Source organism: Pinus tabuliformis, chromosome 1_2 (assembly GCF_031772625.1).
Source record: "Pinus tabuliformis cultivar Carrire ecotype Pingquan chromosome 1_2, CPIR1, whole genome shotgun sequence".
Taxonomy (NCBI): domain Eukaryota; kingdom Viridiplantae; phylum Streptophyta; class Pinopsida; order Pinales; family Pinaceae; genus Pinus; species Pinus tabuliformis.
The window spans coordinates 608,488,490-608,514,400 of NC_142298.1; the positions used below are offsets into that span (position 1 = coordinate 608,488,490).

At 33.6% G+C, this 25,911-nt stretch overlaps 1 protein-coding gene across 1 annotated transcript; it reads left to right on the top strand.

Moving 5' to 3' along the window:
* The first annotated feature begins 8,203 nt into the window (after window positions 1-8,203).
* LOC149207101 (uncharacterized) lies at window positions 8,204-10,090 on the top strand. The gene has a single exon (XM_089395664.1). It carries the CDS (start codon window positions 8,204-8,206, stop codon window positions 9,617-9,619), a length of 1,416 nt encoding a protein of 471 aa, XP_089251790.1. The 3' UTR covers window positions 9,620-10,090.
* The last annotated feature ends 15,821 nt before the right edge of the window (window positions 10,091-25,911 follow it).

Below are 25,911 nucleotides of genomic sequence, written 5' to 3' on the forward strand. Positions count from 1 at the left end.
TTACCTTTCAGCTTCACTCCAAACCAAACACACTTCTCCCTCACACAACTAGATGGCTACAACTAGTAGTAGCTTGCTTATCTAATCCAAAATAGTATACTCACACTCAGCCAAAACTGCAACTATGACTAGCTTGTTCTTGGGATGAAGGGAGGTTTATATAGGGAATATGGATGGGAGATGGATCCTCTTCTCATGGGAGAAGGACTTATCCCTTGAGGTAGTTCCATAATTATAGGGGAAAGGACCCCATCCGGCCAAACCATTTACCAGACATCCATTACAGAGCTTCTAGAGCTGGAAGCTTCAGCTCTAATTTAAAAAAATTTCTATAATAGGACCGGTATGACTGGAACATAGCTCAGTCACTCCGGTCGGCATGAGGAGTAGTGCTAATCTCCTTACATCGGCGTGGGGGAGACAAAGGTGATTAGCGCTAGTCTTGTAAACTGGGAAAAACAGAACTTTCAAGGGAAATGGTGAAAAAGGGAATTGATTTGTTCATGAGAGGGACATAATGGGAGTTTCTTCATGAAGGCAAAGCATGCAGGGTTCACTGTAGAGGTCCTCCGGGATCAAGGAACGAGGAGTATAGGGACGGTGACAAAATGTTGTGTAATAAATTTCCACAATTTTTCGTGACCATTGGTCCATAATTTTCATTTACAAGCTAGCATACATCCATATAAAATAGCACAAAAACTCACATTTATGTCATAGAGAATATTATAGAGAGAATAAATACCTCTCTATCCCTCAAGACAACTCAACATTGATTTGGCCTTGCATCTAGGACTTCCTTTTATAATTTTCAATATACTTCATCCCGGTCACAGAGACAACTCAGAGAGGCTCATATTGTCATAGTAGGGTTTACAACTTTAGAATTTTGGACCATATCCCAACTTCTCATTGATTTCTTTTTTCAATCGATAATTACTTATGATGATCAATAAGTATTAAGATTCACATAGAATTATTTCAATATCATTAAGAGGTTATACAAACGAAAAATATCAACCAATAAACATGAAAGAGAAGTAAAATAACCATGAGACAATGAGACAAGAGACAAAAATTAGGCTTGACGCTAGAAAAACCCACAAAGGGAAAACCTAAAAACATTTCTTTATGTGAGAGAGAGAGTTAAATTGTCCATCAATACATCATAATTTACAGCATCAAGAGATTAACCAAAATAGTAACTAAGATTAAATGTCAAGCTACATCAAATTCCAAGCCCTCCTTATCCTTCTTATTTTGGCCCCTTCATCCTTTCTTTTGCACTAGAAGGGAGATAATCACAAGATAATTTGATGTGCCAAATGAAGGGAGGTGGTCTCTTTTATATAAACTTCCAACAAGATTGAATGGTTTCCTTTTAGGGGCCCAACAAACTTAAAAAGATACGAGGCCAACTTGAAATAATTTTGGAGGAAAAATATAAATTTATATTTTTCAAAATTTTCACATTATTTGAGGGAAAAGTCTCTTCTATGGATAGAAGTGAACTCTTTATATCTAGTGGCTTGATATGAAACAACATAAACAAAACACTTGTTCTTTCCTAAGAGAAATTATAATATGTAGGAACGACTTACCTTGAGTCCAAAACAAGTTCTCCTCTTCTCTTTGCCTGTGAACTTTAGCTTCAACTCCGAATACTATAAATGGTACCCAAAAAAATTATAACAAGCACGATAACTATAAGATACACATAGCATATAGTAATATCTCTAATCAATGAGTCGATAAGGCATTGAAATACATATGCATAAAATAAACATAAGTATATGAAAACACTACTTTTTGCATTAATGAAATGTAGGAGAATTTTACAACCCTTTTACAGATTTTGAGTATGTAGATGTCTCCTACCAAACTTGTCCTTCCATACCACAAAGCAAGCCTTAAATCACAACTCAAGTATGGTAATGGATCCTTAGGTAAAAATAAGCAGCAACAATAGGGCATAGTTAAAAGTCTCCAAAAGCCAACCCAAACTCTATGGGAGGTAGTGAATTTTTAAGGTAAATAGGGTAGTTTTGGTTTTACCAATTAGGACTTAGATCCACATATGAGGAAGTATAAGCTCTAGCGATAAGAGACAAGACCTATAGGAGAGGAATTTGAGATCCCAATCAATAGTAAATGGTTAAAACCACCTTCGAAGATTTTGGAAAGAGGATTCTTATTTTTTGTATTTTTCCTCAAATTCTAGAACCATCGCACCTGCAACAAAGGACACATGCACTATGGAATAGTGTAGGTTTCATATAATACATGGTGTTATGGGTCCAAAAATGATGTTTTTAAGTTGATTAACCTAGAATTGTGGGACTTTTTGGATAGATAATGTTGAAGCTTTTGCAAAGGGATGATTGCAAGGTGTCAAGGATATTGATTGATCTGGTTTCCAGGTCATTTGAGGAGAAGTGACAAGATGACCTGTAACACACGATGAAAATATTGACCATGGGTACCATTATTTCCAACATCATGTGTTGATGGACAAAAATAATACCAAAGAATATATGCTTCTTTATTGATAATAATTGTAGGTTTAGTATGCTCCATGGAAAACAGGCTTGACAAAATTTAATCCCACCTTGGTTTGGCCCTTGCAACAAGTTGTTCTACAAGAGGTAATAGGGATCCTATCCTTGTGGAAGTCATGGACTCTTGCAAATATTAAATAGTAATTATGCTTTATGGTCATTTACTGTTAAGTAACAATTATTTTGGTGTTATGCCACAATATGGAACAAGAGGCTTCGTATTTGAAATAAACCTATTGGTTTTTTGGTACCTTATTAGTAAAGAATTTGTGTGGCTTTTAAGGAAAATGAATTTTTCTACCTAGTGTAGTTTGTCTAGTGAAAGAACAAGATAACTTTCAAACTATTGTGATGCAAAGTAATTATTTGAAGAATTGAAATCACTTTATTTAGGAAAAAATCTATCCAAATTTATATAGACATGATTTGATCATAAGTAATGATTGATAATAATTTAGGATTATGGCTATCTAGTGATAATCCACCCATACTTAGTTATGGTAAAACATAATTGATTATTGTTAAATTAACATTAGCCATAGTCAAACATGTTGAACCATAATTAACCATGGTTAAGAGTAGTCAACAATATAACTAAATCATGGTTAAAGATGGTATTGATATCCATTAAGGGTTATGTCACATTGCTACGTATATGTTGGATCGCCACATTCCTTAATGATTATGTCACATTATGACATTCAAATTCACTAAATTATGTCAAGTTATTACATTCATCAAGGGTTATATTGTATTGGGTCATTTTTCAGGAGACTAACAAGTTTGTAATATGGTTAATATATTTTTTACACTATTCACCTTGGTTGTATCACATGATTTCCTATGTTACTCAATGGTATGCCACATAATGATGTTCATTAAAATGTTTTCACAATAATAATTTTCTTATGGTTTACTTATTATGATGTTCATCTTGGTCGAGCTATGTCAATTCGTTGCAATCCTTAATAGTGATGTCGTTATGTTAGATTCTCCAAACAAAATATTAAATTGTAAATTTTATCCACTATTACGTAACATTCTGACATTCATCTTAACTATTTTATATTAAACTAGCATGTTTCTCAAAACCTTGAATACAAATATTTATATAATATTTTTCTAATTTTTTTTTATAATAATGTGTAAACAGTAGGTTAATATTTTTCTAAATTTTTTCCATAATAATAATTTGTAAACAATATGTTAGATTTAATGTTTTTATAATTTTTATAAATTAAAAATATTAAATTATAAGAAATTTAATAGGATTAGGATAAAAACTCAATACCTTAATTCTTCTTTTCATTTGTTAAGATAAAAATTGGTTTGAAGTTGATTAATAGATGTTGGATTCCCGCTCTCTCATCTTAGTTTTCTCCGTCTTTGTCTACACCCTTTGTTTCCTTTTTTTAGGATTAGTATTACTATTATCAATATTATTATTAATAATAATATAAATATTAGTATTATTAATATTAATACAGTGTTTAGTAATATTATAATTACTTTATTATTAGTTTCTAATATTTAGTTATTTATACATATATTGATATTATATATATAATTCAAATAAAACAAAATATGTTAAAATTATTTAAAAATAATATATATATATATATATATTTTGAAAATAATAATTTTATATTTATAAATTAATTTAAATATGAAACTACATCAGAGTAAGAAATTTAAGAATATTTTTTAATTATGATAAAACATAATATTGAAATATTAAAAAAAACCTTTAATTTGAAAAATATAATATTAAAAAATAAGAAAAATGGAATGACCATAATTGGGAATAAAATTTAAAGGTCAAAATATAATAGTATTATTTCCTTATTTTATTTTTCAAAACATTAAATCTAATAATTGATGCCATTTTTAAAAACTGATTTAAAAGCTACTAAAAAGTGACATTTTGGATTTGGCATATTTAATTAAAAAAAAAATTGTAATATTTATTTATTTTAATAATTTGTTAACAAAAAATAAAGTTGGGAAATATTTAAGTTATTAAAAAATAATAATAAAAATAATAATAATAACATATAAAAAGAGTCATAGAAAAATCTAAAAGGTTATTAAAATATTAAAAATTGATTTTTTTTTTAATTCAGAAATTTTTTTATAAGTATAAAGAAGAAGAAAAATATTATTAAAAGAAAATAGTATAGTTATAAATTTTATGGTGAAATTTTATGTTTGTGAATTTTCAAAATATATTGGGATGAAAGAATTTATTACTTTGTATATTAAAAAAATTCGAAAAAGAAAATCGATTTCTTTTATAATATTCTTATCTATTTACTATATACAATTTTGTTTTCAAAATAATTACTACATTGAACATCTTTATAATCTTTTTAATTTAACAAATATTATGATTACTTTGAAATACTACTTTAATGTTTTTAATATATATATATATATATATATATATATATATATCTATATATATATATATATATATATATATATATATATATATATATATATATATATATATATATATATATATATATATCCACCAATATTTATACTTTTAGAGTTATAAAAATCAATTCAATTTTAATAATAATTAATAATCATCGTGATTATATATATATATATTAAATAAAATTTTAGAAAACATAGTTGAGTAAAATTATTGTATAAAAATTATAATGAAAAAATAAAACTCAATATAATAGATCAAAATATCTCGGGCTGAGGTGCTTTCTATGCACATGGGTGGGAGGTGGGTCATTGTCATCCCACTTGGCTGTATAATTGGGAGATGTGGCACGACATCCCCTTAATTGTTTAACCATGCGTATTGATTATGGCATGACAAACACCACCCATATGTTGTCTAACACTCTACAAATGGTGCAGCACCTTAGCTCTCTAGACCTTTGCCAAATCTACCTCCTTTAACAAAGAACCTCAAATTCTAACACCATGACCTCCTCGCCTCGTGCAGCCAAGATAAATTTTCCTTCATCAAGGGTCCTTAATAATTCATTGCACTAATCCCAGAGTCGACCTTAGTTATAAAGCTATTAGGAAAGGAGGGGAGATTCAAATAACTAATTAAGGAGCTCTATAAACTATTTTTTTCAAGTGAAGGATCTAGGCTCTTATTGGTCACCTCAATTTAACCCACTCCTATGTGCTTTGCAATGCTTAGGATCTCTGTTATTTACTGGAGAAATTCAAGGTAAGGAGTGCTAGCTTGTTAGTGAACGTTAATCTGTGGTGCTAGTCCTTTCCCTTCTTAACTCTGACTAGCAATTCAAATCATTTTTCAAGAACAGTTTTTACAAAATGCTTCATCCATCTCCCTAGATCTCAGTTGAGAATATCGACACTTGAAACCATACACCATGGAAAGTTAGATTTTTCACCTTCTGGTTATTTCTTGATCCCTTTTCAGCTAGTGTTCATATCTTTAATCTAACTCTTGGTAGTGAATTGGATTTTACTTCCTATTTGTTGGTCACTAAGCCCTTGCTCCTCTATGGGACCTCCACTCTCTCTTGGATCCCTGGTCTTTGTGATTATCCTTTTCTCTATACTTTTTCTTTTGTAGCATGTTATCTTCCATTCTAGCCCTCACTTGATTTCTTCCCACTATTTGGAACAAGGTCCTAGCTAAGCTTTCCTAAGAGCTCTTCCACTTAAATTCACTTATGTCCCTTTTCTGACAGCCCTCCTCCTGGTCCTTTAGTGATACTCTCCTCCTCATGTAACTACCATTCCCTACCAGAGAGCTCATTTCTGCAAAGGTGAAATTCACTATCAAGAGTTTGATAATAAAGGTAGTAGAAGGACACAACTAAGAGACAACTCACTTTTTAGAGCTCACATCACCCCCTATTCAAGAAGAACTCACCCGTGCAAAATTGGAAGGAGAAAAACAATGGCACGTTCTTTCGAACATAGAGGTAATGACATATTTGGCTAAATGGACATATGCTTAATACTCGGCACATACATGGGAATTTTAAGCAATACATGCACACAATGGACCTATGCTGGGATATGAAGTTCATGCTCATAACTTCATATGCTAGCATAGGTCCATTGTGTGAATGTGTTGCTTAAAATTCTAATGTGTGTGATATATATATATATATATATATATAGATATATTTGATCAATGTGAGAAAAAAAAGGATCTCTTACTCTCCATGGAACATCTATACCAATACATAGAAAACCAGGAACAATGACTATCACACATAGAGAAGAACCTTGCAATGCCCCCTACTATTGTGTACTCACTGAGGAGCAATGAGGAGATGATCTAGGTTCAACAGATTCAAGCCCATTTTCCTGGTTTACTCACTCTTATTATGTATTTGATTTATTATTATCATGCTTCTTTGTCTTCCTCCCATGGAATTGAAGGACTAACTATCAACATATGTAGTTTGCATTTTGAACTTCTAGGTGGCATCTTCTCTTTTGCCTCTCTTAGAAAGATACATTTTTGGACATGGTCAAGCTTCCCCGATGACTAACCAATCTAAAACCTTTAGTTATTTCATGTAATATCATGTTTCGAAGGTAATACAAATAGATAGTCCAAAAAAAAATTATAATAAATAAAAATTTAAAGCATTAATAGATTCAAAAGATATTTTAATGAGGTGATTAATCTAAATCCTGAAAGCCAAAATGATCTTTCTATATTAACTAGTATTAAGAAGAAAATGAATATTGTCAAGAAATGAACTAATTCTCATGAGATCCATAGTGAAATTGGGGGTTGGTCAATTCCCAAAATTCCATGGGAGGAAAACATTTGTTACATGTGCGATGCTAAGAGAGTTGAAGATTAAAATTATTTTCTCTTAGATTTCCCATTTTATACACACATTCAGTCTAATTTCCAAATATTTTTCATACTACCAACCTTTTTCACCTTTTAAGTTTTCAAAATTATGATGTTTTAGGAACGTTTCTCTTATTTTTTTTAGCATAGAAATAAAATGTTAAAGATTTTGATTAATCTCTTACTTGATTCCAATAACAAAATGAGGGAAGGCATCTACTACCAAATCGAAGGTAAAAGTAGTAGCAATACCGCTTCATTCTACTATAAAGTATAAGGTTTTGTGAAATTTTCGTTTCTCGTATGTTTAGCACAAAATATTCCCTAAACTTTATACTCGATGGTGGAGTTAACACAAGATTTCTCCCATAAAACCCATAATTTATAAAACTTCTTAAGATCTATTAAACATATAAGTTGTACCATCACGTTAAATTCCAAAAAAGTAATATTAAAAAAAATAATATATATATATATAATTTTAAAATTATAATATCAGAAATCCATAAACAAACTTAATGGGTAATTAATATGTTATAAAATATTTTATAAACAAAAAATTTAAAATTCAAATCTTCATAAGTCAATCCCATTAAAAAAACATTAACATTAAAAAATTGACAATAAAATTTCATAAATATTATTTAAAATGAAATGTTAACTTTGAAATATAATATATTTAGGTTGATAGGCCTTTCCTATGCATCAACAATTGTCAACACTTTTACCCTCCTCCATTCGATCAAGTGAGACACTTTCAACCGTTGATTTTGAAGTGTGACTGCTTTTTCCAAATATCGGTTGAGCTTTTTCCCATTTGATGTCATACAGCGGGAAGCTTCTGATGCAGAGCGATTTGGACGTGGTGGCCGCTAAACTGAACTTGCATTTGCATGACCTGGATCTTTTGATAAAGAGCGGGGTATTGAGATACTCAAATGCAATAGTGCTTTCGATGCCCGGACGGGGTGCTGGGCGAGAAGATGTGGTATTTTTTATCAAGGATCTCTTTGCTAGACTCCAGATTGGCAACGCAGATTTCAAACGAAAGGCTTTGGAATCTCTGGTTCAGCTCTTGGCTGAGGATGATAAAAATGCAGTTCTTGTGGCCGGGGAAGGCGATATTGGCTACTTGGTGCATTTGTTGGATTCGAATATAGCTGTTATTCGAGAGCTTGCGGCCATGGCTGTGTCTGTTCTTTCTTTGACCGATGGGTGCAAGCATATCCTCGTTGTGGAGGGCGCTTTAGGTCCATTGGTTCGGCTCCTGGAATCCAAGAGCTCGTTGTGTAAAGAAAAGGCTGCGGCGGCCATTGGAGGGCTGACGAGCAATGTAGAAAATGCTTGGGGAATTGCAGCTTATGGTGGGGTTTCAGTTCTGATTCATATTTGCAAATCGGGAACCCTGGCTGCACAGGCCATGGCTGCAGGGGCGCTGAGGAATGTGGCCGCTGTGGAAGAGATAAGGAAAACGATGGCGGAAGAAGGGGCGATTACTGTTCTGCTCAATCTGGTTTCTTCTGGTATGCCATCTGCGCAAGAAAATGCAATAGAGTGCCTGCATGCAATGGCTTCCCAAGATGAGAAAATGCGTCAGTTGATTGCCAAAGAAGGCAGAATTCAAACCTTGTTACGTCTTTTAGAAGAACCCACTACGCCCAAATCGCAGGAGCTCATCATCAGAGCGATAAATAGTCTTTCTGCTTCTGTCAGCACTGCTAAGGCCTTGGTTTCTTCTTCAGGGTTTCTGAAGCAGTTGGCTTCTATTCTGAAAAATGGGCATTCGACTGTCCAGCAACTGGCTGCTTCCTCTATCTGCAATCTTTCATTCAGCAATGAAACCAAGAAGGCATTGGGTGAAGCAGGGTGTATTCCCCCTCTGGTGAAGATGTTGGAAGCCAAGCCAAGCACATCTCAGGAGGCGGCTGCTCAGGCACTTTCTGCATTGCTCGTTGTGCAGACCAACAGGAAGGAATTCATCAAGGATGACAAGAGCGTGGCCCGTCTGGTGCAATTGCTGGATCCCAGAAACCAGACTCTGGCTAAAAAGTTCCCCCTTTCTGCATTGTTGGCTCTCTCAACCAGCAAAACCTGCAGGAAGAAGATTGCCACAGCTGGAGCATGTCAACATCTGCAAAAGCTCGCAGAGATGGAGGTTGCAGGTGCCAAGAAGATTCTTCAAAGACTCGCAGGAAGCCGGCTCCACAACATCTTCAGCAGGAGATGGAGAGAATAACTGATCCAACAGGTACAGAAAACCCAACATCTACACCTAAACCACAAACCCTATTGCTGTCAATTATAAACTTTAATGCTCTCTTATTTCAATATCTGCTCTGGCTCTCCCTTCTCCTAAATCCAGTCCCTCTCCTTATCACCATAATTGGTGCTAACATCATCAGCTGCCATTGCATAAAAATTTCTAGTATCCAGCATGCGGGTTTTGCTCCTTGCCCTCTACAGTTACCATGTTTTATATCTCTAAATTCTAATTATTCGACTTTTAGGCCTTGTTTCATAATCACCACTGGGTCATGAAATTACCCTAAAATCAGATGCAGAAGAGTGTTAATTATTAATTTGGTTTGTTTAGGTCCGTGCCATTTATTTCAGAAGGCAAGGATTGTCCCAGTGTTTTCGGGCTTATATAATTTATTTACTGAGAATTTGTCTTGTGATCAAGAACTCTTGATCCAGGTGCCAGCCATTCTGTTGTTTGTGCATATTCTGGTATGGGTTGACACAGTTGGGAGAGGAATGCAATCCTCTGAACTCATATCATATATATTGCCAAAATATTATACCTGATATGATTGGATGGGTAGCTAATTCAGTAGTTAACACATTTTTTCCCAACGTGATAAGCATTATGCTTCAGTGTGTTTAGTAGTTCTAGCATATCTGTGCAATCACATCAAAGATCAAATAATCTGTACAAGGTTTTTGGACCAATTTTGTTCATAGTATCAGTTGTGGCTATAAGGGGTGTACTGTGTCTCAGATTCCTCTTTTACCGATATTGAAATAAACAATACAATGTACTAATTTAATCTGATTTGTCAAGCGCAAATGTTGTGCCTATGTTTCTTTGTATTGTTCCTGTCCATGGGTTTTGGACCAATTTTGTTCATAGTATCAGTGGTACTGGTGACTACATAAGCTTTATTGTCTCATATGCTTCTTTACCTATACTGAAATGAACTATATAATTTATTAATTTAATCTGATTCCTCAAAGCACCAATATAGTGACTATGATGTTTCTTTCATGCTTCTATTTCCAAACACACATCAAGAATAGACTCTCTATTGTTCATCATCCACTGTGTATACACCAAGAATCAGGATTCACTAACAGGTTAAAGTATAAATTAAGAGTATTTTGGCATTGAATTTCATATTTATCATTAACATATTCAGACCTACATTCTACAGTGACAAGCCACAATAACAGCGCATTATGTTGTATTTCACTAGTTAAAAGAAATGTGGCATTTTCATTCAGTCTGTTATATCATCCAAGCTTTTTATCTTTCATTAAATTAAGGAAATTTTATATAGATCAGAAAACACAGTCAAACATTTTTTCAGTTGAAAACCTAAATAATTACATACACTGGTACGTAAATAACAAAATATGAAGAGTAGGTTTGATCCTATGCATGCAATGGCATAAATATCTATCTTTACTTATATCTATTTACACTGGAACAACCTTTTCTCATAATCTAAGTGTTTAATAACTCTAGTTTCAAATTTACAGAATGATTTTCTATTTCTGTTTTTATGATCAAGTTGATTTTATAATTTGCAGTTCACTATTTGGCAAATCGATTGAAGTTGGTAGACGATGTTTTTGATATAGGACAAGAGAAACACAAAGCTATAACTCTATGTCTTTTAGGTAACTATGTTTGATTCTAGACTTGGGAAACAGAGAGGACTGTCTATTTATTAGGCACTTGTGTTTTTCATTGTCGGTAGGGAAGCCTGCACTGCCTACCTACATGTGTTAGAGAGGTTTTAGCTTTTTCGAACATAGGCTTTGTTCAGAGAATTTTTAATGTGGCATTGTTAAATCTATTTTGAGGTGTAACAACAGTATTTCACAGAGATGAGAAAATTTTTCAATTTACTCTCCAAGCCAGCGAAGCTTAGAGCTTTAATGAAAATTGATGCTTATAATATCATCATCGACCTTCTTGTTACCTCTTTGTTATGATGTATGATGTTTCATAATGGCCTAGTGAATATATGCTTGGCCATCTATAGAGGTTTCTTGATTTTGGGTAATTAACTTAACCTCTTGATTTTGGGTAACTAACTTACTCTAAAATGAAATAAGACATTCAATGTGTTCCCTGTAATATAGATATAAACAAAACATCTAAAGAAAAGTAATTGCACAATGATCCAGTCCAAAAAAACAAGGTTTTTCACAAACCAATTAACTCTTCTAGAAAAATTCAACAATTCCAATCTAATAATCCTATCAGCCTCTCTTTGTACCTTTTGGGACAATTGCTAGTTTTTATTATGTTATTCCACTTTGTCAAAACATGAAGAAAAAGTTTTATATGTTTTGATAATAACGATGGATAGATGACATTGGGAATTTGACATTTTTGAGGTTAAAATATTATTTGTTTTCAGAATAATGATTTATGATATATAATTGATTATAATATCACTTCAGAGTTGACATTTCTTTATCTAAAAATATTAAATATTTTCTTTAAATATTCATTATTTAAATTTTATATAATTTATTTTTAAAAATGTTTTAAATTAGATTTAAATTACATATTGAATTTGATATTTATATAAATTAAAAATATTAAATAATTTTTAAAATTTGAAATTTAACATTTGAATTATATAGTGTGAATTGAAAATATTAATATGGATAAATGTTAAAAATAATGAAAGAATTAATTAAAATATATAATTTAATAATAATTTGACATTAAAAAATTATGATAAAAAGTGGAATTCAATGTTTTTAAAAAATTAGAAAATGTTAGGTTAATTGAGAATTTTTTATTCAGAGTGTAAGTGAGAGATAAACGTATATCAAAAGAGATAGGATTTTTGTTAGAAAGATTAAACAAAAATGTTCTAGTTTATATGTCCCAAGATGTTAGATTGAAATGACAATTGAACTAGGAAACTCGAAAGTAAATATTTTTTAGAAAATTCACTTAACTTCCTTATTACTTAGTTAGTTGAAGAGAAGCATAAATTCAATGGCGAAGACCCATTTGCAATTCCAAAACTAGTTCATTCAGATTTGAGACAATGCACTAAGAAGAGTGTTATTGGGGAAACTAGTGTCTATTCAGAACTGCTAGTCCCACTAAGATGGGTAGCTATCTTAGAAACAAACAAACTAAAGTCACTTGTGTTTTCCTTTACGAGAGATAGATGAGAAAGAAGCAGAGAGTACCAACCTCAGTCTCTCACTTGGGCAACTTTCTTGTTTCCTTTCCCCTTTGACAGAATCTCACCACTCCTTCCTTACTTGTCCCACTTCAAAGAGCGCCTGTAGAGTCAAAGCAGTATAATACCATCAAAGCATAGAGATCTATCACTCTAAACAATATAGGATCAGATATATACTGACCATACAAATCCATATATCAACACAATATTCAAAGATACACCAGAATATGGAGGAAAACTCAAATAGATTTATTGATAGAAGTAGTAGAAGAGAGAATTACAACCACTTGGTCTGACCCAGTGCCATCCTCCCAGCATGAAAGCCATTTTCACCTCATACAAAGCAATATCACCCAACAATGTCTTCAAAGAGAAGCCAACAACACTTCCTTGCAAATTACAAAATTCCAGCCTGTTGATCTCTCGGATGAGGGATCCATATATAGATGTTTGCAGGGGGGTGAGTCAGTTTCTGGGATCTTGATTAGCATCATCTCTCTGATAGTTCTTGGTTTCACTTGGAGATTTCACGATCTCTTACTCATCCTTGGGTGAATTCAGAGAGGCAAGTGTCAAATTAGTGGCCTCTAGAAGATTCTCAAGGTCTCCACCTAGCAAACGGCTTGTGCCATTTGTACTCTGGCTCATCTCACCCTATAGAAGGGATTTCCAGTATGCATCACACGTTTTTCATGTGGTAGGTGAGAGGCATAACACCGTTAGCATTGGGTAGTCTATATGGTCTTGCTTTGACCAGTTCTGAGTAGTTTTTCATGGAGAAATTCTGGAAGATGATGTAATCAGCTGACCTTGCTCCTTTAGGGTATGGAACAACACTTTTAGGGGCTTAGAAGCCCTTGGTTTATGGACATATATGATTAGGGCTTCAGTGCCCAAATATGTCGATAACAGTTACCCCATAAAGCATGACGTCGTAATTCTTTTGATGTCAGGTGAAATCATTTATAATGAGGATCCGAGGTTTTTGGAACTTGAAGGTGACCTGTAATAAGATACAATACAATCCATTATATTCATAATATTTTCATGATCTAGCTGAGGCAAGCATTCCCATGCTCAGCTTTATAAATTTATTTTCATGTACATAGGATAGACAATCATCTATGTAGCAGACTGATGATTCTGGTACAGCCATCATCCTTTGGTTTGGATGATTATCTATGCAGCAATGATATACATTTGATGTCATTATTTTTCTGAATATAACGCAGCCCATATGGATGAAACTAGATCCGGGTTCTTCAAAACTCGTTCAATATTTGCCCGAAAGTACAAGTCGGTCCATGTGAAAAGATGTTCTGATGTCGAACATGGAAAGACATCACCTGATTACCAGCCAATGATTAAGCTATAAATAGGTGCGAGAGGAATCACTGATGATGATGATGACCCTCAAGGTACGATAGGACAATTCACGTGGTGTGAATGCATGAGTCGATGTCGAACACCACACAAAATCTTTCGGTCGAAGGCCATTAATGTAAACCTGTCGCCTGAAGTGTGAAACTTGCCATTGAAGCATGAAAGCTTCAAAGTACTAAAAAGGTTGTTCCTAGGTCGACTTCTTAGATAATGAGCTGATGTCAACAAGAAGTGACCCATCGTAGGAAGGCCTTAATGAATCCCACATCTACGACACAAAACGGAGCAAATGATTTTTTGGAGGTGAAAGCGATCTTATGATACAAGGTTCAAGGTGGCGGTCATGAAAGAATGAAGTGTAAAGGTATTGCAGCGAGTGAGACACAAGCTGGGTAGGTGAATTCTCTGAGCAACTTCTCTTGAACATATCGGTGACACTGAAATGGATTGGTAACGCTAACCCCAAAAGTGGATGGTACGGTGGACCAATGGTGATATGACTGGTGAATGGAATAAGCCAACCCAACTCAATCATGGTGATGGAGTGAAAGTGTCATGTTCAAGAGCGACCTGCTACGAATAAAGTTCCTTCAACTTTTCTTCCCAATTTTCCCTAGTCAGTTCTAACCAATACCTATTTATTTTTGTCAAGCTTGAGGAGGATAACATATTCTTGTTCTATAATTTTCCCTTCAGGCAAACCCGTTGCTATGTTTTAACGAGCCTAGTGACAGTGAGACTTGCTCTTGTCTGAATGGACAAGTTTTTCGCTATTGTTTTAACGAGTTTAACGACAAGGATAACTCAGTTCTTTTCAATTTTAGAGAGTCTGGAAAGAGACGAAAAGGAAACTCCAATATTCCTTTTTCGTAATATAATCCCTTAAGTCCAAAAAAGTATAAAACAATGTGAAAGGGATGACTTTTCGATAGTTTTAACAAGCTGAACAAGACAAACACTCGATCTTTTTGTGTAATAATCCCTCAGGTGCAAAAAGATTAAAATCTAGAGGAGGGATGGCGCTTCCAATCACTTTAACGCGCTGGAGAGGTCAATTTCTTGGCAATATTTTCATATTTTACGAGTCAGATGAAAAGAGGTTAAAGGAGACTCATTTTTTGAGGAACGAGTGATTTTCTCAGATAGCGGCTGATTCCATGTAAATTTTGGAACCTTTCAATCATAGAAGTGTAAAGAAGGTGGCTAATAGGATCACTCATCACATCTGTTCCTCAAAATGGGTAAACAATCAAACGGAGGCGTATGATCAGCTAAAAAAAGAGTGGAGGTGATGGTAAGAACACGACCAAGGCTCAAAAGCTGATAATAATGTGATTGCACTGGTTATTTACCAAAGGTGGGTTCATGTTTTAATGAGCTTAAACTCTGGTGGAACATATGCTAATTGATAGGTTTATTTTTTAACGAGCTTGAACTTCGTGTAAAATTTCTCGTGCCAGTCATATAATAAGGATGTCTCATCGATAGGTTCATTTTTTAGGGAGCTTGCACCATTCGAAATTTTGCTCCGACTCCCTTTATTATGTAAGCTAGGAACGACCAATCCTATGACTTTAAAGGGTTAAGAATCTACAGACTAAGAAAATAAATGGTCGCTTTTCACCTTAATGTAAAATGGTTTGCATGCCCCCAGGTATAGCGAAGTAGAGTTTCCAGGTTACCCTTCAATTTGCAGAAAAAGCATTTGTTCTATCGAGAAAGGCATACCTTCTGAAATGAGGTATCTTGTTCCTGTCTAATCCCATTTTCCTAAATGGATGGGTGTGTCGGACCAGTCATATATCCTCCGACGAAACCTACCCTATATCTGAAGTTTTCCTGCCAAAGCGGACCAGGTTGCATGCCCCCTGGGTTTCAATCACAACAACCGAATCACTCACGCTCATCATGTGGACAGACTAGAGATTGATGAGGCATTCCTTGCACAAAAAGACCTGTTAGGGATGGAATTTTACTATTAGCTATGTGTGAATGAGGGAATGAAAGCTGGTCTACGAGTTGGACCATTCTGCCTTCATGCGGAAAACACATCACTCGAAAGAGTGAGGAAACAATAGCTCCCATGCTATAATTGTAGTCATGCCCAAGGAGTAGATTGTAATCTAAAGGTCCTCGGACTACCATTACGTTCAGATAATAGTTTTCCTTCTCAATTTTATAGGAAAATTTGGAAGGATCCATAACGGTTGACTAGTTCCTTTGTCGAAGCCTATTAGATTTCGCATCTCAGGAAAAAGCGATGGCGAACCAAGCGCTTTCCAAGTAGTTAAGGAAAGGATACTCACAGAAGCCCCTTCATCTATGATGGTACCAACCATGACCATTCTGTAAGTTTGCGCTATGATTTGGAATGGTACATTAGATGGTAGATGGGTTCTTCCTAGTAGATTCCAATCGAAGGAGACGATTAGGTTGCTTGGATGAGGGATGGAATAAACGGTTGGATACATCTCTAACGAACTTCCTTCCTACGTTAAAGGAATGGAAAGATTGCCCCCATGTTCATCGGAGTCTGTGTTCACAAAAAGAATTTGAACGGTGACGTTCTAATTCTCTTTGGTGACTGTATCATCTGAAGGTAAATCCTCTAAAGACAAGATGGGGTCGACTGCCATATCGACTTGTTGACTTTGGTCTGATGTGGACTCAGAGGGTTTATCTTCAATGATAGGTGCTTCGACCAACAACAAAGGTGTGTCAGTCAGATTTTCAACTAGCAATGGACTCGGCGAGAGTTTCTCGTATCCAGGAGGAAGTCGGTGTGGTGATGCACTACAGTTATCCAAGACCCTTTTAGCTTCATCCAGGAAGGGACAACGCTGGAGGGCATGACCACCTTCACACAACCTGCAAGGAAATTTAGATCTTCCTTTTTGTCCAGTGATTTCATTTTCACTAGTTGACATTGTACTCTCAACATGATCGTCAGAGGTCGATGACACCAGATTGTGCAAGCGAGAGACCAGTCCCTTAAGATCCATTGGATGTAAGGACAATCTCTATGATAGTGTTCCCCTTTGCAGATGACACATGGAGATTTAGTTTTGGATGGTGCAGTATGTGGATTTTTGTTAGATGATGTACGGTTGCCCCTTTTTACCATTGGCTCCTTCTTCTTCTTCTCCTTCCATTTCTTCTTCTTCTCAGTTGCTTGGTTTTTATTTTTACTATCTTCACCAAGTGAAGAGGAAGAAGGAGAGGGAGAAACAAACAAAGTAGAAGGTCAGGGGGTAACTCTAGTATTGTCTACTTGTTGATTTGATTACTTATGAATCATAGTTCTTTGAACGACAGAGGTCAAGAAAAGCCAGACTGGTAGGCCAATTCTCAATCCTGGAAGGGATAATGTGGCCATATGAGGATAACCAACATCTCCCCAAGAGGAGAAAGGACTAGGATTTCCCCCGAGGGGACATCCTTGATTGGTGGACTCCATTTTCTCAACCTAAGATCAATTTTTAAGAGTCGAAAAAAAGCTAAAGATGACTCTAGTCGTCTTCGATTTTTAATGAGCTTGAAGTGACAAGTGCTCAGATGGACCTTTTCCTTTAAGGAGTCTGAAAAGGAATGAAAGAGATTACTATGGAAATCTATATAGAGGGATTACCAAACCAATTGCAAAACTGCAGAATACTTTTTACGGTATGGCAGTCAATCTTCCTGAATGCTTTTTTCAGTGCATTGTGATCGATAGGGTGACAGACGCAGATTCCTAAGGATAAAGGATATAGCCTATTGTGGTCTCCCAGTATATACTCTACGATACATGGGAGCACAAGTCCATACTAGCACTTGTCATCTCAAAGAGGAGGAATCACCCAACCTACGATGAAAGCGACAGTTACCAGGCTTTACGACGCTGGAATACGTCTCTAGCCTAGACTTCTAGATGTTGTGTTAGGTTCCAAAGCGTTTTTATGTTCATTGAATTTATTTTACAGTTGATCTTTCTTAAGAAGTTTGCGTTTAAGGTTCACCGCATGATGTAGATATACAACTCCTAAATATCCAATCTAAGATGATAAACAGTCATTTACTGTTATTTTTGCAATGAAAAATCCTAGCTACTAAAGAAAGACAAGCGAAATCCTTTCAACATAGAGCAGAGAGCACACATTAGATGCATTGTCCTAAATCAAAATCAACAAGAAGTCAAAATGCAAATTCACATGCATGTATTTGTTTTCAGCTTCCTTAATGTGTGAATGACAAAAAGAATGCTCAATACAAATCTGAATTATTTCTTCTTTCAAAGTGACAATACTAACGATTTTTTTTTCAAAAAAATGAAAGGGAGACAAGACGACACTTTGTGATTTTGAATTAGAAGCTACTTTCAACACTTGAAATACTACAAATTCAGATCAAATACAAGAGTAATAATGTAATCGACTATCAAAAAGAGGAGGATTATTTTCTTTGAATGAAAATAACACTTGCAACACTTTGAAATCAAAAAACGACAGTTTGATTAAGTTACTATTTTGTAAAGGAGAACTGTAAATGGTGAAAAATACATAAAAACATTCACAATTATTTGTACAATGGAGGCTAAGTAATGAAAAGGAAGGGGGTTTCCACAGTAGTCTATTGATCACAGATAGCAAAACTCCTAAATAAAGTTGAATTCAATGAAGAAAAAAACAAAATCTAGAGGCAGAAACAACCTTACCTGATCGTCGCACCTGTAACACAGCGAAACAGGGATGCCTCACACCTACTAGAGATGGGAGGTGTGATGCATCTAGTCTGCCAAAAGGAGACAATGCGGTGGTCTAGGAATGAGACTTTAACTTGGTTTTCGGTCATAGTTTGCAGCTTAGTTCAGGGATAGGTCGAGCTAATGATAGTTAGTAAATAAAAAGTATAGGGGCTAATCTAATGAGGTTACTTGAGCTACCTCTAGGGCACATAGGATGTTTGCAAGTCAGTTGTTCAGTTCATAAACAAACCTGGAGATTGACTAAAGCAATGTTGATCTACTTTGCACTTGCATAGCAAATTCACTTCGAAGGCTAGCTGGCTTAACTTCAGGCTCTGTCTATAGTTTATGAAGCAAACAAATAGATACAAGCAATCAAACTATTCGTTCCCCAATGGAGTCGCCATTTTGTTATCGAGAAAACTAGTGTTTATTCAAAGCTGCTAGTCCCACTAAGATGGGTATCTATCTTAGAAACAAATAAACTAAAGTCACTTGTGTTTTCCTTTACGAGAGATAGATGAGAAAGAAGCAAAGTGTACCAACCTCAATCTTTTGCTTGGCTCCTTTCTTGTTTCCTTTCCCCTTTGACAGAATCTCGCCACTCCTTCCTTACTTGTCCCACTTCAAAGAGCACCTATAGAGTCAAAGCAGCATAGTACCATCAAAGCATAGAGATATATCACTCTAAACAATATAGGATCAGATATATACTGACCATACAAATGCATATATCAACGCAATATTCAAAGATACATAAGAATATGGAGGAAAACTCAAATAGTTTTATTGATAGAAGTAGTAGAAGAGAGAATTACAACCACTTGGTCTGACCTAGTGCCATCCTCTCAGCATGAAAGCCCTCTTCACCTCATACAAAGCAACATCACCCAACAATGTCTTCAAAGAGAAACCAACAACACTTCCTTGCAAATTACAAAATTCCAGCCTCTGGATCTCTCGGATAAGGGATCCATATATAGATGTTTGCAGCGGGGTGAGTCAGCTTCTGGGATTTTGATTAGTGTCATCTCTCTGATATTTCTTGGTTCCACTTGGAGATTTTGTGATCTCTTACTCATCCTTGGGCGAATTCAGATAGGCGAGTGTCAAATGAACAACTCCTAGAAGATTCTTAGGGTCTCCACCTAGCAAACTGCTTGTGCAATTTGTCTGCTCTCACTCATCACACCCTATAGAAGGGCTTTCTAGTATGCATCGCACTTTTTGCATGTGGTAGGTGAGATGCATCGCACCCTTAGCACTGGGCAGTCTGTATGGTCCTGCTTTGACTAGTTCTGAGTAGTTTTTCATGGAGAACTTTTGCGAGATGATGTAATCAGCTGACCTTTCTCCTTTAGGATATGAAAGAACACTTTTAGGGGCTTAGAAGCCCTTAGTTTATTGACATATATGATTGGGGTTGCAGTGCCCAAATATGTAGATAACAAGGAGCTAGCATAATTTGTTGTAGGTCATGGATTTAAAAGATGTTGTGCTATTGAATGTTGAAATTTTTCTAATTGCTCACACGGGGTAGATATATCATCTTCTTATTTCTTAATAAAACTATGGTGATCGATAAGAATTTCCATAAAAGATGTGATGATGGCAACTAATTGATTATAATTTTATTGAAGAGAATATATTTATTCCTCCATCTTTGTAATTGATCTTGATAAGCTCGAGACTACAAAATATATACATTATCTACTTTAATATTTTTTTATGCTTTATAGTAAAAGATAAGTTTATTAAGGTTATTGTATGAAAATAATGATGTGTATGTTACTATTATTAACCTGTTTAATTATAATCTGATATAGTAAATATCATGTATGTGTTAACTTACGATTATTACTAAGACAACGTTGGCACAATTTAAAAGACTATCACCATTGCAAAACTAGTAATATGGTTGAAGATTAAAAAACTCTCATAGATCACCCAGTTTATACTCATATTGGAATTAAATATCAAAATAGTTGTGATGCTACCAACCTTCTTGATTGTTTAATTAAACAAAATTATGATGATCTTGAAACACTTCTTTTAATTCTTTTTGAGCATAACAATAAATTTGAAATAACTTTTAGTAATATCTTTTTACCTTCTTATTTACCATGTTTGGTCTTAATGGATGATAATCATCATTATCACCATCATAATTACATACTATTGTAGGAAGTTTGCACCATTTTAGAGTTGAGAAGAAAAATAAATTTAGGATCAAATTAAATGTTGGATGTGAGTAGTAGCATAATTTATTTTTATTTATTATTTGTACATTTATGTTAATAAAGAAGTTGATTGAGGCTCACTTTATGAATAATAGATTAATATGTAAGATATATATTAAGTATAAAGTCATTTAATGAAAAATGATCTTAGTAATGTGTCCAATATATACCATTATTTAGAACATTAACTAGATTAAGTTTTTTCAAAATGAGGAATTAGAAAGTCACTTAGTTCACCAATTTTAATGTAGATATTCACCATTTTTTTTGTAAAAATTGTCATGATAAACTTTATAAAACAAATTTATATAAACTTGAAAAAGAAAATATTTCACATCTTAATCTTGGATTCCTTACATTATCTATTTTAATATATTTTATGGTTTATATTAAAAGATAAGTTGGTTAAGGTTATTTTATGAAAATAATGATGTGTATGTAACTATTATTAACCCATTTAATTATAATCTGATATAGTAAATGTCATGTATATGTTAAGTTACGATTATTACTAAGACAATGTTGGCACAATTTAAAATATTGGAATTAAATCTCAAAATATTTGTGATGCTACCAACCTTATTGATTGTTTAACTAAACAAAATTATGATGATTCTGAAACACTTCTTTTAATGCTTTTTTAGCATAACAATAAAATTCAAAATAACTTTTAGTAATATTTTTTTACCTTCTTATACACCATATTTGGTCTTAGTGGATGATAATCATCATTATCACCATCATCATTACATACTATTGTATGAATCTTGCACCATTTTAGAGCTAAGGGAAAGTCGTTTCATAGGATTAAATTAAATGTTGAATGCGAGTATTAGCATAATTTATTTTTATTTATTATTTGTATTTTTATGTTAAAAGTGAAGTTGGTTGAGGCTTACTTAATGAATAATAGATTAATATGCAAGCTATATATAACGTACAAAGTTATTTAATGACAAATGATCATAGTAATGTGTCCAATATATACCATCATAGATCCATTTTAAGTGCAGATGTAGGGATCAAATTCCTTCATGTGCAAATATTTTTAGGGTGAAAGACACAATGTGTTATTTTTAATTGTTGAAACTGTATTTTTGAATACTAAATAGAGTATATATATGACCAAATAAAAATTTAAACCATAAAAAACTTTTATATATAGATATAGATATATATGAAGTTGATATTGACATAAATTAGTTAACATAAATCTTCAAATAGTTTCTTTGTATCTCTAGCTGAAATATTTTTTAAAAGTATAAGATTTAAACATCTAATTCACACATTTTTTTTACTTCTAATTACTTTACAAAATATTCATTTTTATATTTTTCTGTTTAGAACATAATTTTTATTTTAAAGGGGCACAGACAGACAGACAAACTTACACATCCCCCCATATTGGGTTTTAAAACGAGCCTCTCCTCTCAATTACTAATCATTTTAATGATCAAAATCGATCATGAATTAGAATAGTAACAAAGTAGTACAATTTGATTATTTTCAATTACAACAAGAAAGAGAGAAAATTGACTAAGAAATTTATTACAAATTTTTAGTTTTTATTCCTGTAATGTTTAAGGATATTATATTGAAAAGAACATATTAACATTCATCTAAAACTTAGATTCCTTAAATTATTTATATTATCATTAACATTTATATTTATGTATTAAATTTGACTCATGAATACTAGATTGTGTAAAAAAAATCTTACCTATAAATTTTTTTAACAATATATTAATATTGTTTTTCTTACTATTATTGACCATTTTAAATTGACAATAACTATTTTTCCTAAGTTGAGTACAAATTAATTATACTAGTACAATCTTGGCACCACTTCAAAATCTATAAGAGGAAATATTTTATAATTCTAGTTGTGTTGTTCAATGATCAATTTTTTTTTATAACTTTGAGTGCAACAAAATAGCGAATTTGATTTATATCAATTATAATAAGGAAAATTAAGTAAAACTCACTTCAAACATTATATCAAGTGTCTAGAATTTATTCATCAAGTGTTTAAATGGTTTATATTAAATAGAATACTAATTAGGTACTCCACTAATGTTTTAATAGACCAAGTTTAGATGTTTTTAGGCGCATTATTGAATTTGGTTATGCATATTTGATATGGTGAGAAGTCATGTTGGTCAAATAAAGCTTTAAAAACTTAAATATTTTATGGCATTGTCATGTAATTTGTATAACACATGATTACATTGAAATAGTAAATAATATAAAGCTCCTTCAAAAAGAATATGAAGAGAATATTTGATATACAACAAATATGGAAAAGTGTGTCCAAATCTATATTAATAGATCCTTCAAAAAATATTACAGTCATGAATCATATAAACCTACTCTTAAGATATTGGCTCAAGTAGATCAAGAATGGCTTCTACACCATATTTATTTATCTTGGTCTTCTCACAATGTTCTTTCTTTGGCATCCATGCCCACACTATGGTATTAATTGGAATAGAGCCAAGTTTTGTGTCATCGGGATTTGGTACCCAATATTTCTCTAAAAATTTTCCATTGTATTTCCGTGACATAGCCTTCCACCAGTCAACATTTACATGAAGATTCTCACTTTCATTGTCCCTAAAGATATCTGAGATGGATTTTTCCATCCAAATCATCTCTCCTGCATCCTCATTTCCTGATCTAACTAGCAACATCTTTCCTTTCTCAACATCAATCATCGGGTTGAATGTTGGCTTTGGCTTGTTCCATTTGGGTCCAACATATATTGGTTCATCTATAGCATTATCAAAATATACATCCATAATACTTGAGATTAATTAGAGTGCATTACGATCAACATCAATAATGTGCCTTGTCTTGGGCTAGAAATCCTCAGAGGATGAATCACTTCCATCTATTATTCTGTGATCATTATAGATTCCATCTAATGTATCAAGAACCTTTTCCCAATACACTATTTTATTTTCCCATTGCTCTGTAATAATTGGTGAATCCCCATTCCCAATAGTGTCTTTCCACATTTTTATGTATGACGTTATCCCTTCCTTTAGTTCTTTTAAATAGACATCATTCGATTTGGAAGCTAAGGAAGATGGCTTCCCTATGGGAATTATAGGTTGACCTTCATCATCTATATTCCACAACTCAATTGGTTCTGACCACTCAATATCTCTAATTGATTCTTTGTACCTTACTACTGGAACATCATTGAGTATAATAAATTGGAGTTATTGGACATTAATATGTCCAACTAGTGCATTTTTTCCCTCAATGTATCAATTAAGGAAACTTTTGAAGTCATAGACCTTGTCAATAAGTGTAGGTAGGAACACTTGATTTTCTTCAATTATGTGATATGTATCCATCATTTCAGGTAAAGAATAAATATCTTTAATTTTTAGGTTGGAAGACATTCTTCCATAGGTTCCATCTATGTCTTCATGGGTGTGCCCCACATGCAAGAACCCAACCTCAATAGTGATGAATACACCATCTGTAGTTAAAAGTGATAGAAACATGAAAAGATAGTGATTCTTATTATCAATTGTTGCATTATCCAACTATAAGTACAAATGTGGAGGAACAGGTTTAAAATAAACATTTTGACCTTTTGAACTTACATGAGATATAAAATCATCCCTGTACCCTTGACATTTTGAGTAAATAGAGGTGTCAAGTAATGCATTTGTAAGTGGGTTTCCTGAAATTCCACTTTCATAAATTAGATCACCATACATATCCATTTGTGGGTATTCAAGGTCCCTTAAGCACTTTGCAATGGATGTAATAGTAAATTGTGATCCCGTTTGGACAAATGGTAGGGAGAAATGACCAAAACCTCCTGTCTTATGCCCATGTGTAAGCATACCTGTCAATGACAAACCGAAATTTCTTCCTACATTAGATTTTGATTTGACACATAGCCTTGGGATTGAAGTCTTTGTTTTGTCCATTTTATCATGGATAATGCTCAAATACTCCTTTGGAAACTGGTCTGACATAATTTTATGGGCATATGACAATATCTTCCACACATAACAATCTTTTTATGTTTCTTGAACCTACCTCATTCCTTTTCTTCGAACTCTTTTGTAGTTACTAACTTCATTTGTGCTTTCAACACAATACATTCACTGCATTTACTTAAGTTGGCGTTCTTTGAAAATGCCACATCTTGAAACTTAGTATTCCAGATTTTGCTTATTGTTGGTTGTCATATTGATGGGTAATTGAGCTTTTGAAGAGCCTCACTGATCTCTTTTAACAAATAATTTTGTGTGTAAGTCGAAGGAAGCAATCTTAAAGGAGCAGATGTTCCATCTTCTTCAACTTGACATGTTTGGTTTGGTGAAAAATCCGAATTATCCATTACAATTTTGTGCAATATTTCTATGGCTGCCACTATGTGAGCTCGTGCTTTGCATGTGTTGGTGTTACCATGAATAGCTTTGATCTGTCCATGTTGGAAATAATGTTGGTAGTTATAGAATGTGCTTTGAGGAATTTTATGTATCTTATACCATGCTTTCTTACAAATAATATTCCCATGAAATATCATGTCCTTTACATTTCTAGTAATAGGTGGTAGGCCATGGCCATGGCCATGGCCCTTTGACATGACTGTGTTTGACATGAGTGAATTCAAGACAAATTCTCTAATATCATTTGTATTTATTTGTCTCATACCCCTTCTAGCACCTACAATGGTCTTCCTATCCACATGTTGAAGACAATATTTTCTACA

Coding starts and splice junctions, on each gene's coding strand:
- LOC149207101 (XM_089395664.1), top strand. CDS start 8,204: ATGTCATACAGCGGGAAGCTTCTGATGCAGAGCGATTTGGACGTGGTG.